The sequence below is a fragment of the Zosterops lateralis genome (genome assembly GCF_965231275.1).
Source record: "Zosterops lateralis genome assembly, chromosome: 1".
In the NCBI taxonomy this organism is placed as follows: domain Eukaryota; kingdom Metazoa; phylum Chordata; class Aves; order Passeriformes; family Zosteropidae; genus Zosterops; species Zosterops lateralis.
This window is the reverse complement of record NC_139762.1, coordinates 38,076,005-38,092,304: the sequence shown is the minus strand read 5'-3', so window position 1 is coordinate 38,092,304 and position 16,300 is coordinate 38,076,005. Positions and strand designations below refer to the sequence as shown.

At 34.7% G+C, this 16,300-nt stretch overlaps 1 protein-coding gene across 1 annotated transcript in view; it reads right to left on the bottom strand.

Moving 5' to 3' along the window:
* The window catches only part of KCNH8 (potassium voltage-gated channel subfamily H member 8), a gene marked incomplete at both ends in the record, with an annotated part of 177,021 nt that overhangs the window by 82,562 nt on the left and 78,159 nt on the right, over positions 1-16,300 (bottom strand). The window contains 2 exons of the mRNA XM_083867048.1: positions 4,485-4,725; positions 7,043-7,170. Of these exons, the coding sequence (XP_083723174.1) occupies positions 4,485-4,725; positions 7,043-7,170 (369 nt within the window). The remainder of the gene's footprint in view (positions 1-4,484; positions 4,726-7,042; positions 7,171-16,300) is intronic.

The window sequence follows — 16,300 nt, the reverse complement described above, 5'->3', positions numbered from 1 at the left end:
AACAAATTTCATTCAACATATATTATTTTCAGTACAATATTATGTATCCTTGAATTACTGTGTAAGTCATGAATGATTATATTAATTTCTACAAGGTTGATACCATAGTTTTAAGTCTCTACATATTAAACATGTGAGAGTCAAGGACTTCATATGATTGAAATTACTAAAAAAATTTTGAATAATTTAAATTTGTGATCAATGCTAATGGCCACATGAGTCCTGTTAGTCTACAGTGTCATGCCACACAAATCAGAGCTTTAAAACTTTTAAACATACTGATTTAGAAACAGAAATTGCTGATAAAACACTTTATTAAATAGTATTTAATGGGAAAGAAAGGAATATGCATACAAAGAGAGGAAATCTTAGTGTAAATCAAGATCAGTTTTCTGTCTTGATCAAGTCTTCAGATGCCAGTGTGTGTGTGGAGAGTGGAGAAAGGAATGATGTGGGTTTTTCCCCCACAGGTGGCAAAGTAGTATACTGCAGGAAATCACTTTAAATAACTCTCCAGTATGTTTATAAAAAGTGCAACTTCATAGCCATAATTAGTATCCAGTGTTTGTCTTCCACTAAAAAACTAGATGATCCACAAATTGAAAATTGAGCTCTTCTCTCTATAGTTGTTCCTGGCCACCTTAGACACAAAATACTCAGACCCTTTTGATCTTATTCAGCAAACAATGCATTACCATTATCCAGAAAGCCTATGCATATTTTCAGTGAACCCTTGCATTGATCTCAATTCCTGTTGAGGGCCTCTTAGTCAAATAGTCCTGTGAGTAGACAATAAATAACTGATAATTGCTCAGATATTATTGCTTTCTTTAATCAAGATGTTCAATATTTTTAAAAAAACCCAAAACAGATAAAGAAAAGCAATATCTGAAAACTAGAATGAAACTGTTGCAGAAATAAAAACACTTCACTGGATAGTTACAGAAGAGTAAAAGTTAAGCATTTGGGAGTTTATTACTAAATAAATTGAAAGAACTTGGTGAGAGGTTTTACTGCCTTTTTTTCCTCCAGAAGACAGAAAACTTGAAAAATATTGTTGAAAAGTAAACAAGATCCATTATGCTTCTTAGAAGAATTGATATTCAGGCTCCCAGACATACCTAACCAGAAATGAAGAACCCAGCTACTGTCTATGCAAATACAGAGGTATCAGCTTTGAAGCAAATAGTGCAACAAAGCAGGTTAATAGCCCTCACCAGATAAAACACTTCTTAGGATATTTTAAATGAGTTTTTTTTTTAAATACAGTAAGGCTAACAAGTTTTTTTCTACACCCCCTTATTGTTTTTGAATACATAAGATGATGAAAAAATTCTAAAACTAAACTAATTCTACTCTATCTTTTGTTAGAGGAAGCAAAAGATTGATTTACAGGGGGACGATAGAGAAGGTTTGCACAAATAACAAAGGGAAACAGATCATGAAAGTACACTCAAATACAACATCACACAAGTTATCACAGGAAACATCAAGTGAAAAAATTTAGTTTCATATGAGAAGACCTAATTATGTTCTCCCTTCATCCTCTTCTCTGAAGATTTCACAAAATGGGCTCTTATAATTGTTTATCTCCTGTCTGTGTTTTAGAGAACTTTAAAGGCTAAAGCAGTTAAATCTCTAGCTAGATGCTTTTCTCATAAATAATATAATTCATATCAATGCTCTTACTTGTAAACATCCCAAGTCAGAAGAAGACTTCCATACATATTTTTATCATGATTAAACATAGGTTGACACACATCACAGAATCACAGAATAAGCTGAGTTGGAAGGGACCATCAGGTCTAGTTCCTGGCCATCCACAGAACCATCCCCAAAAGTCACACCGTATGCCCAAGAATATAGTCAGTCTTGGATAACACAGCTAAAAACAAAGACCTTGCCAAATCTAAATGAGTGCTTATGCAAGCTATGCTCATGAAAGGAATATTACTCTGTGCTCCCAGAAATATGAATAAAATCAAAATAGATAGACTCTATTTTTCCAATCCATGACTACTTTTGTGATACCTCAATCTGTGACTACAAAGCTGTAATAGAACTGAGGTTTCTGTATCATTTCTGAGGCAGCAGCATCATAACAAGATTTTTTTTCTCAACATTTCTTATTGACTTTTCTCATAGCACATATATCATCCATCAAAGATGAGCTCGTCAAAGCCATAGTGAAACAAATGCCAGGAAACCTATGCTTAAATTTAAGTATTCTGTCAATCTTACTACTTTCAATATAGTTATATATGTTCTGAGACATATTAATTCAACATTTTTACAGACAAGAGACCCTGGAGAGATGATCATAAACACACTATTTTCTTTAAATTCACTGCAGGGATTTAAATGCAGTATGACAATGTCCTGAAAATACTTCAAAAACCCTTTCTCAGAACTGGAGATTTAAATCAGATATTAACTCTAGAAAAAAAATTATTCTGGGGAAAAATTGAGCCATTATTCAAACTCTGGGGGAGGAATTTTGGTATTCTAGTGTACAATGCTTGTGGTTACCAGTAACATGATTAGTCAAAGCCTCTTCTAGTGCTCCATGTACATTTCTTTGAATGCATTTAGTTACAGCCATAGTTTGATTTCCTGGACTACAGACTGAAAAATCTAACTGGAAAATATGAAATTTACAGAAAATCTTCTTTGCTTTATTTTTCTTACTCAGCTGTTCTATTGATCATAGAGATGTCTTTGCTTTTGACTTACTGATATAAAGACTCCATATTTCCAGCAAAATATATAACCAGAAAAGTAACACTGAGCAGTTCACCATCTGTCTTGTTTCAAATGAATACTACAGCACATAAAACAGTAAGAGATAGGATATACTTTCTTGAATACACATTTTAACACAAACCAGTTATTTACACCAGTATCAAAATATTGTAACCCTGAGCCTACTCTTTTTATAAAGTCACCCAGGTACCTCAAGTGGGATTATTAGATTTAGTATTCTTAATTAACATTAATTTATGACTGACTAGAGTCAAAACTTCACTCACTACTCAAGACACAGGATGATCCTTGATGATCTGCATTGCAGAATGTAATCAGTTTGTTACTGCAGTGCCTGAGAATCTTTGAATGTGAATTGTTTGCATTAATGTGAAAGAGTCCACCAAGATCTAATAGTGAGCATAAACCAGAAATTTATACCTTGAGTCTAATGACAAAACAATGACAAAGGAGGAAACGAATACTTATTCATCATAACATCGGATTCTTCCATCATCCATATCAACTACCAGTCTTACTCTCTAGAGTAAAGCTGATAGAGAAATGGAATAAACTCTTCAAATCTTCCATAAGAAAATCTTTTGAGTTATTGCTTAGCGTTTATGGAGTTACAATTTTGTTTAGTTCTCCCAGAGAAGATCATAATGTTGCTTTTAATGTTTGAGCTAAGCTATATTTTTACATGACAAAATAGGGAAGATTAAAGTGGAAAAGAAGTTTCTAAAGTTTCTAAGCTGAAAATGATTTTATTGTTCTTTTTGTTCTCCTTCTCTCTCAGAATCCATCCAAACCCTTTTCACATTCAAGAAAGACCTACCCAACTTGGTTTATTTCTTAAAAATAATAGTTCAATTCACCTGCAAGTAGCGCAAGATCTGAGTTCTGGTTTATCAGTGTGACAGAACTGAGGTGGTATTATAACAGTAAAATCTTGGGGAACAATCTGTTTGGTTCTATTCAGGGATTCTTTTCAGAAAACATACCGAAAAAAAGATACAAAAAAAGATAGAAATTTCTTCGATACAAAGCCATTTTTAGATATGATCCTGTTTCCTTTTGATTCTTAAGAGATATAAGAATTAAACAGGTCATGGAAATAAAAAGTTTAGAGAATGGATCAGATGATAACTCAAGTCTCTCAAATTCTATCCCAGTTGTCAATATAGCACATTGATATTGTACTCTGGTATTTCAGTGTTAAGTTTTAATCTTACATCGATATTTTAAAAAAATCTATGCAGCTTGTGGTCCATAACTCTTCTAAGTGTTAAATTAAAAAAAAAAACAAAAAAAAACCAAACAAACAAACAAACAAAAAAACAACCCTATAGATTGTGAACAAAACTGTAGCAATTCCAGGGGGCATCCCTATACTGGTAAAGTTTCAGACATCCCTGGGGTGAAACAATGGGTTTCAATCTTCCTGAAAACAAAAGTCCCTTTAGGTAATAGCAGAACTACCCAAATCAATTTAAAGAAAAGAAAAGAAAAGAAAAAAAAAAAAAAAAAAAAAAAAAAAAAAAAAAAAAAAAAAAAAAAAAAAGAAAAGAGGTGATCTAAAGTTCAGATAAAATATCAAGCCATACAAGCCATAGAGCTAAAATTGATTTTCTTTGAAGTCATGAAGGGGATAATTATTTCCTTTTCTGAAATATTATTCATTCTGCGAAAATCCTAAATGTCAGAAAAGAGATCCCAAACAACCCCCAAACATATCTTACCGATGATAAAGAGAATTTCCACTGCAATGTCACTGACAGTTGTGCTTCGAGTTGTAGACAGCTCATCATGACCAATAAAGGAAACATTGTAAGGTACAGTCACAGCAACATAAAACGTTGCCAGTAAAATAAGCCAGTCCCAGCCAGCTTTAAAAGTGCTAAAATGCAGCAATATGAATTTGGATTTTTTTGCATCTGAAACTTTGTATTCTGGAAATGCTGGTTTATCTACGAAAACATTCTGAAAGAAACAGAAGAAAAATTAAATGAGACAAAACAATAATTTGATTATGCATAAGTTTCTTGCAACACAGCCCTTAGGTGGTTGATATTTTTTGTAAAAAAATATCATAATAACATATGACATACTTATATGCAGGCAAAAACAAATGCTATTTTTTTTTTCTAACCTAGACCTCACATTTATTTATACCGATGTTTCTGTTCATGGAATAACTTTTGTGAATGTTGAGGCAGCAGGAAGAAGACTAAGTTACAGATTAAATGGTGTAAGAGGAGACTGCATCTGGCAAATTATTTCTTCCTCTGTTGAACTAATTCTCACTGTAGAGGAGTGTTTTCCTACTGGACAGATAGGTGAGAGCTTTGTATACACAAAGACATAGGACTGTAAATAGGAACATAGAGGAAGAAGCAGCTGCTGTTGGAAAACATCCTATACACAGAGTTGTGAGGAGGTTCTTTCTGACTATCTCTAGCCTGGTCGTATGGACTGGACAGCTCCAGTACTTGGACCACCTCTCCTGGTTTAGTTTCATTTGCAGGAATAATCCAGTTCATGGGAATGAAAACACAATTGGTAAGAATAACTTTTTTATTTTCTTTAAAATTGCACTCCTGATCTAGATCAAACTATTAATCTATCATAATATGATTTCAGAACTGACTACCTTTGTCACTAGACTAAGTTTTGTCTTGAGTCTGTGTCTTACCACTGTTTTATGCAGCCAAGATTTCAGTGTTAAGCTATAGAAATTCTTAGTTTTCACCTTTCAGAACTTTAAGGAAAAACACCTACTCTCCTAAAAAGCAGCATGTGGGACATGACATGTCTTGCATTATTTACTAACAAAATTCTTGCTCATTTTCTGTGCTCCTGGTTAATGCTGTTCCAGTAACAAAGAGCCTCCCAAAACAATATTGTGCATTCAGCAAGCTAAGATTACTTCTGATCTTGAAGTTATTCACTATGAAATTAAAAAGACAAAACCTGCATAACTGTACACTTAACTACATTTGCCTTGTCTGTCACAGCCTTTCTCTTTTTGCTTAATTTGAAATACTGATGTCATTACCTTCTCTACTCTTGGTTCTTATTAATGAATTTTAAGCAGCTGAATTCTCACTGTTCTTAGAATCAGCCCATTTTTTAATAATGGAAAAACACTCCTCAAATTATTTCCAATCCGTAGCTCCAAAAATGCATGTACTAAAGCTAGTAAATTAGTCTCAGAAAAAATGCTTTAACATGGTAAAATAACATCTGCACTAGCATTTTAATAGTACAGGTAAGTCGTCAAAAACTATTTAACAGTCATGTTCCTAAAAAATATTATAATATGACTACACAATGAAAATTTCCCTGGAAGACCTGGTCATATTTTGCAAGTTTTTTTTATTATTATGCTTCTTCAACATGAAACATTTGTAATTTTTTTTTTAAATATAATTTTTCAATTTTTAATCTTTTTTCAACATTTAATATTTAAATTCAATGGAAGTGGCAGTATGTCAGATGACCAGTTGTGTATTTTCATGTCTTTAATCTATACCAAGTTTTTCTGACTTTTAATTTGTACTGCACAAAACAGGACAGTTATTGTTTCTCATTAACATTTCTTAAGAAGTAATTTTGCTGTTATATTGTTAGTTTGTCTATGGTTTGATTTAGCGTGAGCAATATTTACAGCATGTTTTGTGAACTTATTCATTAGTTATAGTTACTGAGGGAATACAGAACTATTTTGAAGACAGAAACATTACAATTTCAATTAGGAAATGAAAAGATAAATATCACAAGATAGTTGGAGAAATCCACATGAAAACTTGCCTAAATGAAGTATAACCTTTTGAAGCTTAACAGCATTAAGAGTTTCAGCTAGAATAAGACCTCGAGTCTCTTATTTTTTGGGGTTTTTTTGGCAAATAGTAATAATTGAGATAAAATAATTGAGATGACAAGGTAAATTGGAGTCTAAAATTCTGAGAACTTATGGAATTTAAATTCTAAGAAATTTTATAATGTGGCATTCATGGCATTAAATGTTTGTTTACAGTACAATTAAATGCACTATCTTGCTATATGGTAACAAACACCACAGTAGGCAGAAATATACTTCAACAAGAAGCATTCTAATCCTTGTTACTGTAAAATTATGAGTAGGATGCTTTTTAACTACTCACTGACCTTTTACAGCACTTTCAATTTTTTTTTTTTTTAATGGTTTTTTTTTTTAAGATAGTGCAAAGAGGGGTTTTTTTTTGGGGGGGGGGAGGGGGTGGGCAGGGGTGGATGGGAAGAAAAGAATTTAACCTACATTATTAATTTTTAATTTGTTCTTCTCTCTTCTTTGTAGATGTCCAGAGATATGATAAAGGACAGCTCTACTCCGTCTGCGTGCCGACTCAAAATGTGATCCTGCTCTTCCTCTTCCTTTCCATTTTTCTGCTGAACAGAAGTGAGAGTTCATTAGATATCAGGAAATAATGCTTTAGACTTTGAGACCTCAACTACTGATTTTTCAGACATTGGTAGAAATGCAAATATTATGCACACCTTTTCTTCTGCCTAATCTTTTGCAGCAAAGAAACAAAACTCTCCTCTCCTGAAGAACATTAAAACCACTGTAAAATTTTAATTGTCAAATTACACAAGTCAGAAGCAGATAATTCCTATATATGATTTCAGAGATAAGAAAAATGTACTCTCTACTGTTTCAGAAAGTAGACATTACTGACCAGAGGGAACGATGTCTAGAAGTAACCACTGAAAATATCCTTGAGGTGATCCTACTCTCTCTCTCTCTCTCATTTCACAGAAAGAAAAAAAATCCCTTGTGGCGTACTTTTTAAAAACAGAGAGTCTGACTTGTAGTAGGCTTCCATTATGTCAGAATATGCTAATTTGTAAGCTTGCTCATTAGTAATAATCAATTCTTACATTCATGCATTTAGATTTCTTTTCCCACCACATGGTCACTGGCAAAATCACTTGACATATTCCTTGGTGACATGAAACCCATTAAGAGTAAAGACTGAACATTATTTTGGAAAGGTTTGTGGTTTTTACCTCCATTCAGATGTCTGTAATTGTCAATCATGGGAACAAATTTTGTTCTTGCTTATAGAGCAGTAAATTCAAAGTAATTCCAGTCACACTGATGGAATTACAGTGAATTGATGCCAGAGTAAATGAAAGCAGACTTTTTGTGATGTGTCAGGATTAAGAAAAAAGAAATTATAGAACTAAAGGAAGAAGCCGTCTGTCAAGGAGGTTTAATTAAAGTCAATTGAATGCATACAAATTAAGGGGAAAAAAATTAACAAAACACAAAGCTAATTAGCAGAGCCAGAATTTAGAAGGAAGCAAAATAGCTACGCCTTGGAACCTGCCTAGAAAAGTGAGAAAGATTTGTATTATAGGACACTGATGTATTTTTGGCTTAACAGCACAAAACCATACATAACAAAATGTGTAGGAGGAAAAATTTTCCAAACTTTCAATAAAGAAGTTTCTGTGTAATTCATGCAAGAGCACTTGCAAGTTGAGAATTTTTTTAACTTGTCAGGAAAGAGAAGGGGAAAGAGAAGGGGGAAAAAGAAAACTAAAAATAAAAAGGGAAAAACTTTGTACTGCAAAGCCAAATAAATACTCAAAAGTTGAAGGAGGCAGATGGAAAAGCCTCATACTTTTGTATTTCCAACACATATTGGTGTCAGCTACAATGAAGAAGAATAGAACAAAAAAACATTATTTCAGAAGAGACCCTACTAAATTAATGTTGTTTTTAAGAAAGAATAATCTTTCAATCATCAAATTACTTAAACCTCAAACTAAATTTTAGGTCTTCTTACATTCTGGGTGAGAACAAAGTGCTTATCTCTTTCTCTGAGGAAAAATGAATTTAAGTCAATTGAATTGGGTCTTCACTGTAGAATTGTTCAGCTATGGTAGCCTGGTTTTGTCATATAACTTTGAAATTCTCTTTAAAACTATTTACAGGCCTCTCTTTTTTCCTTTCTCAACCTAAACTGCCATGTTGTATGAGGCCACTCAGTTCACTCTACTGCATCCAAAAGCAGTCAATAAAATAGGATTCAGATTTGTTCTGAGGAATGCAGGGAAAACACTTTTTTTTGAGCTTCTGACCAGCAATACTTTTGAGATGCTTTAGCTTAAGGCTTCATCCTCATGCTGTACTTTGTTCAATATCTGTCCTTAGCCTATAGAACCCAAGGTATTCCATCCTGGCAGATAAAACAGCCTTGGTGATCTGATGTGTTGTGAGACCCACACTGAACTGCATTCAGAAGGCAGGTCTGGTACCTTCAGGGGGAACTTCCTTGAGCACTTTCAACACCCCAGCAATTCAAGGTCCTTCCAGAGTGGAAGTGGATTTCTCTACCTCTTTTCAGCCTTGGAAGTCTTCTCTTTACCTCAGCTAGATCACCTATGCCACTTCAAAGATATTCTTTGAATGTATCCTTTCAGTAGCTACTTGCAGAATAACATGCAGCTTTCAAGCTATGGATACATGATTGCCTGATACAATGGTGTAATACTGCCTTCGGGCTTTTTCTTTATAACTCCTAAGCTCAGATGTGCCTTTCTCTCATATGTTGAGCACTGAACTGAAAGCTGTCCACAATTCCATCTCTTTCCAGAATGTCATGAGACTATGGAAACAGTTGATGTAGACACACATTCAGTTATTGTTTCTTTTTTTCCCATATATTTACTGACACAGAGTTTCACTTTCTATACACTCTTTAAACGAGGACAGGTTTCTTGTAAGGTTTTAAATTTTATGTGTCAGCAGCCTGATAATTTTTGGCTTTACACAGATTCCCTCTGTCCTACCTAGGTTCAGTGTTTCAGTCACTAAGGATGTTGTACTCACTAATCTGCTCAGGCTGTGGGACTTGATATGGCACTTAGAATCACACCAGTCGCATATTTTCACAGCAAGTAAAAACTTCCATCACATGCTGATTACACTATTTGCAAAGGATTAATGCTACCTTTGTGTTACTATTGGGAGTCACTCAACTCCTCGAGACAGAAAAGCATGCATCAGTAAGTTAAGCATTACATTAGTTGTGAAGTGATAATTTTCTTAATAACCAGAAGTGGCAAAAAAGTTTTTATGGTTGTTATTAGAAGTGAAAGAAGATAAGTTTATTTATTAGAAGTGAAAGAAGATAAGTTTATTGTGAAGATAAGATGCCATCAGAGCACATGTCAGTAGCTTATAACATAAATAAGAGAATGACATTTGTTAATTCTCCTGCTTTCTGGTCTCCCAATGCCTCCAAGAAAGGAATCAATCCTGAGCCTTAGCAAACTATATTGTTCACCAGGTGTGCCTCTACATGTGTGTGATTGTTTTCTGTAACCTTCCCTCTTTTCTTGTCATTCTCAGTTCACAGCTCACTATTCTGGAAGAGACAGCTCATTTTTTATAAACTCCCATCTGTTTCTCTCTGGTCCTTCAAAAATTAAGGTACCTGACGGACTTGATTTTTTATTTTTTCCATGGCTGATCTTAGAAAAAAAAAAAAGACCCAAGAACAAAATCAAACATAAGCAGAAAGTCACTTGAATACAATTGGCTTATTTTTGCCCTGTGCTTAAAATCAAAAGGATTTCTCATCTCCCCAAATACAGTGAGAAATCTTGTTCTAGAAAAATCCCAGATTTTGGGGTCTATTTCCTGCTGCTTCTACATACCCCTTCCCTGTGTAATGGTAATCCCCTCCCCAAGATAGCTCTTTAAAAGGATGCTTGCAATTTTTTCTTATCTCTCCTTTATCAGAAAAGTGGTAATACATTTTTTAACTCTTACTGCTGTCCTTGTGGTTGTTTTCCTTTCAAATGGAGATAGGTATAGTATCACAACCATCAGACATTCTCGGGTTGGTTTTCTCACCCGGTTGTTTAAAGTCCTTGCCCTCTAAAAGCCCTGAGTCATGTTGGTACAAAGAAGTGGAGTCTTCAAGGCCTTGTTTTCTGGTTTCTTGAGTTGTTTATCATTTGATATCACAGAGTTTTTCTCCACTCCCAGCCGAGGTCTGGACAGCGGCTGGGACACGAGGGGACTGCCCCTGATGGCACATCACCTTACATTTATACAGATAATTACGTATAGGATATTTACTATTTCACACCAATGCCTAGTGCTTACACTAAAAGGGTCACTTCTGCTTTGACCCAATCCACTCTAACTATCTTATTTCATCACCACCCCAGAAGATGGAGGACGAGGAAGAAGGAGAGGGACACAAGGTACCATCCAAATTCCACCATCTTGTCCCCCATTTACCTCTATTCTAAGAATCCTAAAACTACTAAATTTTGCATGTTCTACTGTGCTAAACTACTATTTTCACTTCCTGGTGATTTGTAATTCCTCTCCTTGTGCTGGAAGTTTCTCCCATGGGCTAAGATCAAACTCAGTGTCTTCCTGGGCTCATTGCAAGGTCTCCAACCCCCCTGGACTGGCTCCACACCCCCCTGTCCAGGGCTCAAATTCCCTTTCCCGAGTCCCAGGTCATCCAAAGGGATGTCCTGGACTCCAACAAGACATGACAATTACAAAAGATTTTCTAAGAAAATAACACAACACCTCTTTGCTAAGCTTAACATTAGCCTCCTAACAGCTTAAGACTTCTTGCAATCTTGTGAGGGAAGATTGCAGTGAAAGAAAGCACAATCAGACACAGAAGCCTTTGTAACTCTTGTCTTTTCCATTGTGTGAAAATGAGCCTTCAATCATCCACTTAAGGTTAATAGAAAGTGGAGGCATAACTCTTTTCTTCTCCATTTGGAAAAAAATAATCTACTTCTTAGGTATAAATCAGAAATATAAACCCTGACAACTTCTGACAGACTTTCATAGGCATGCGCTTCCCTAGCAATGAAGAGGAACTGGAAAGTCAGTTTACTGACTAAATTGACATCAAATGTATGTCTGCTCTCCTTTGAAGCAGTTCATCGAATCCTAGAAAAATTTAAATTGGAAAAAATCCTTAAGAGCATCAATTTGCATTTGCTAATTGTGAACTCCACCACTAAACCTTATCCCCAGGTGCAACTCTAACACATCTTTCAAATACTTTCAGAGGTGGTGACTCAACCACTTCCCTGGGCAGCTGGTTCCAAACTCGATAACTCTTTTGATGAAGAATTATTTCCTAAAATCAGAATAGTCAGAGCATAGCGTTAGATAGAATCCAGAATAATTCATGGCTTATAATTATCTCATTCTCCTGGTAAAGTCTGACATATTTATAGGATCATAGAATTATGGAATGGTTTGGGTTGGAAGAGACCTTAAAGATCGCCTAGTCCCAATCTTCCTGCCATGGGCAGGGACAACTTCTACTAGACCTTGTTTCTCCAAACCCCATCAAACCTGGCCTTGCACACTTCCAAGGATGGAACATTGACCATTTCACTATTCCAGTTCTGAGCTGTTCCAGCAGCTCCCCACTTTCGTAGTGAAAACTGAATAACCCTGATACCACCCAGAAGCACTATGCTCACTCCATAGCAGACAATCTCTGGAGAGAGAGACCATGAAATCCATTTTTTTTTTCCAAATATCAAAATGAACTAATCTGCTCTGGCCAGAAAGTTTGCATTTTGTTTACAAAAAAAGTCTCAGTCTTGGTAGTTTTTCCTCATTCTTCATAGCATGAATTTGTATCCCTTCAGAAGAACTGTTATAACTTTTCTCATTCATTCATGCATTCATTCAAACCACTACCTACAGTTCCCTGTGGTATGATACATACACAACATACTCTTGTATGGAAATATCTCCCAGTCTGATCATGGGTCATTACAACTGAAAATTTTCAATAGAGGTGTGCATGGACAAAAACCAGAAAATTAAGATCTACTGTTTCATATGACACAGGAGAATCCAAGAGATTTGCTTGTGTTTTACCTAACATGTAGAAAATTAATAAAAGTGACCTGGACCTCTCAGATTTGACCAGAATACAATATACTGGCAGTATATGAATGAAATAGAGAGGGATAATGTAAAGCCTGGGAGTTTAGGTATGGAAACACATGTACAACTGAGTAACTTTATTCAGAGATGGTAGTTCTATCAGCAACCAATGTGACAGTTATCCTAAAGGCTGTGAGGCTGCAGACCTGGATCTCTAAGCAATACTTCTGCAATAAAGTAGCCAAGAAAAGACAGGTTCACCACTAGGGACAGGACTGTGAGTCTTCACTGATTTTTTAAATTTTCACAAGGATTTTAACTCCATGCTCAAAATTATATTCCAGCTCCATCTATTTGATTGCCACCACTGTCGTTTTTGCTTGGCAGGTGGGGTTGTCAGGCTTAGGGTAAGATTGATTCAGACACATTGACTATCCTCTTCAAAGAGTGTAAATATGACCATCTCAAGTCATGATGTTCAATAACCCTGACTGGGCAAAAGCAGGAAAGGTGATACAGCTATAGATCTCTTTAAACACCTTGCAAGGAAGAGTCCTGAAGAAAAACAGTGAGTTCTGGATTTACATGGACTCTATAGTGTGCGTTTTCTGTGAAAATTCTAAATTTTAGGTTTATTTAACAGTGTACTGTACGCTTTTATAAATATATTCCATAAAATAATGAGATTAATTCACCTTAGCTATCTTGAGATCTAAGCCAAGGGGGAATATGAGGAACAAAAAGATAAAAATTTTATTCTACTAGCATTTTACTCAAAGGACTAGATAAATTGGCAGAGTAGATAAGAACTTTTTATTTAATTCATTGTTTACAAAATTAAAGTCAACCATGAGATGAAACAGCAAGTAATGCTAAGTCCCATCTGAGAAAATTTATCATAGAAGTAACATAATTTTGAATGTGTAAACTAGATTTCCTTTTGAACAATAACATCAACAGCAGAGTAGAACAGAAAAAATGGACTCCATTGCTAAAAGTTATCTTGAAATGGACAGACTTGAAGTAATCCATGATGCTGTTCCATGCACACAGTGGAAGGAACACTGTGAAAATGCATAGCAACCAGGTTAACACTGTGGTTTTAATTCTGGTTGGACTCTTCCATGCTCAAAAAAGAGTGGTATACTGTCATACCAGTATGATCTCTCTTGCTGCTCTATTCTGAAATCAGGCAAGGAAATAAACCTCCCCCATTGCCTTTCCTGTGTTTATCTTTAAGCTCTCACAACCACACAGCCCAATCACGCACAGAGATGTTTGCACCTGGAATATCTTACAAGTACTGAATTGTTCCTTTTTGAACCTGGGTTCAGTGAATGATTTGTTAAAGAATTTGTTCATCATTCATTCATCTTACAACTCTACTTATAAAAGGCTTACTTTTAAGAAGTGCAATAAGGTTTTTTTTTGTCCTTTTAATACATGTCTTGAGAAACCCTTATCACTTGCTTCATAAGGTAAGGAATACCACAACAGAAAGTGTGATCTTTGAATAGGCCCCCATGAATAACTCATGTGCAAGAAAATAAATACAATGATGTCTACAGGAAACACAATGGTTTTAAATCATATCCACTGTCATTGACACAAAACACATTTCATTGGCAGTCCTCAAGGAAAACAAACCACCAAGGAAATTCTGAAGGAATCAACTGGTGTAAAGCAACTCTGAATGAACACAAAACCCCCTCTAAAACCAGAATATGTGGAAAGTTGGTATAATTTTTCTAGACTTTTTTAAATCTAGCAAATTTTCATTTATTATTCAGGGGACAGCACACCAGCAGTTGCCAATAAAGAAAAAACTGATAAAAGTAATCTTTGACATTAATGACGGAATAAAAGCATTACCATGGCAAGAGGCTGCAGGAGTTCTGTTGGTTGTATGACACATTCTTTCTGTCAATAGCAACCAACAATTCACAAAAGTGTTTGCTGTATGGTGGATCCAGGCTAGCCTCTAGCTGCTTTTTTAATTCTGTTAACTGATTAATTGATTCAATAAGAAGATGTACCTAACACACATACCAGCTATACACTGTAAACATTATTGCAGAACATTTTTTAAAGGGGCAAATTTTACACAGAATCACTGGTATGATTATCATAATTTTAGTATTATGCCTTCAGAGAAAATGCAGCTTTTAACAGAAAGAGAAAAGAAGAAATATTATACATATTAATGTTTTAATGAATTAGAAAGATCTTTAAAGAGCTTATGAGATAAAAATCCTTAACTACATTTTTGTCTGCTTATTCTTCAACCATGAAGATAAAAAAGTGTGAGGAAACAGACACACAAAGCCAAAAGAAGGGTTGTTTCTCCTCTTCCATTTTGGTGGTGGATGGGAGTACACCCCTAAATGAAAAAATAAATTTTCCTTTTTAGATGCCTGTATCTGGGTATATCTTATAAAACTCAGAGTTAGGGAAAAAAAAATCCAAAAGACAGATCTTTCTTCAACTGCTTCCAATAGGCTGAGTTTCAGCGGAAGAACTCTGAAAGAGAATTACTTTAAACTATATTCTCATTTATTAATGCTACTACCAAAAGTTAGAGAACTCTTATGATGAAATGAAATATTCTAATAGCTATTTTGTAATTGTGTAAAAATATTTTATTTGCCAGCTTTCTTCTATTACTACTCTGGAATTGTCTCACAAACCAGAAAATGATCATTTTTATTATGTAATCAGATTTGAGATATGTCTATTGATTCAACTGAAGTGAGTGGTCATATGTTGTTCTTACAGAATAAAATGTAGCACTGAATTTACAGCTGGGTCATCACTCACTTCCAGTTGTATGTAAAGGGACTGGTTTTTCCTAGAACAGTTTGAATTTCCCACAGCAAAATCCCACAAGGGTCATGAGACAGTGATATGCTCATATATCATTATGAACAAAAACATAACTGTAATAATAAGGAGAATATTTGAAATATTTTTTAAGAACCCCTAGAACTTATATAATGCCAACCATCTAAGTTACTGAGAAACTTCTCACTCTTCAGCAAGTGTTAATATGTCTTCTGCTGCAAGTGTGTAGTATTTAAGGACATAATATCTCAGATCCTTTAATTCTATTAATTTAATTATGTATTTCATATGTAGATATTTTTCCTCCATTTTTATATTCAGAAAAAGATGATCATAATTTCAAAGTCGTTAATTGCAAAATAATTTTTTCAAAAATTTGCACAGATGATGATGTTAAAATACACCTTGCTCACTCAAGTAAAAATAGTAATATATAAACCTAAATAATTGCTATCTTGCAAAGAAAGCATGTCTTTTGAGAATGAAGACTTGTTTTCTTAATTGATTTATGTACAACACAGAACCAAGTAAGTCACCCATAAAAATGTTTTGTGGTCAATGTAACTTTCCCTGAGTGAAAAGAGCAGGAGGAAGGGAAATAGATTTTAAAAAAAAGTTTTTAAACTTAAGAAATATGTAAGTTCAAAATCCTATGATGTCTGTGTATATATTCCATGTGGTCACTGGAAGACCCAGAAAGAATCTCTGCTTATCCCTCAAGAAATGAGATTCTCAGACTCTGAGGGTGACTGGTCCTAAACTCAATCGGTTATA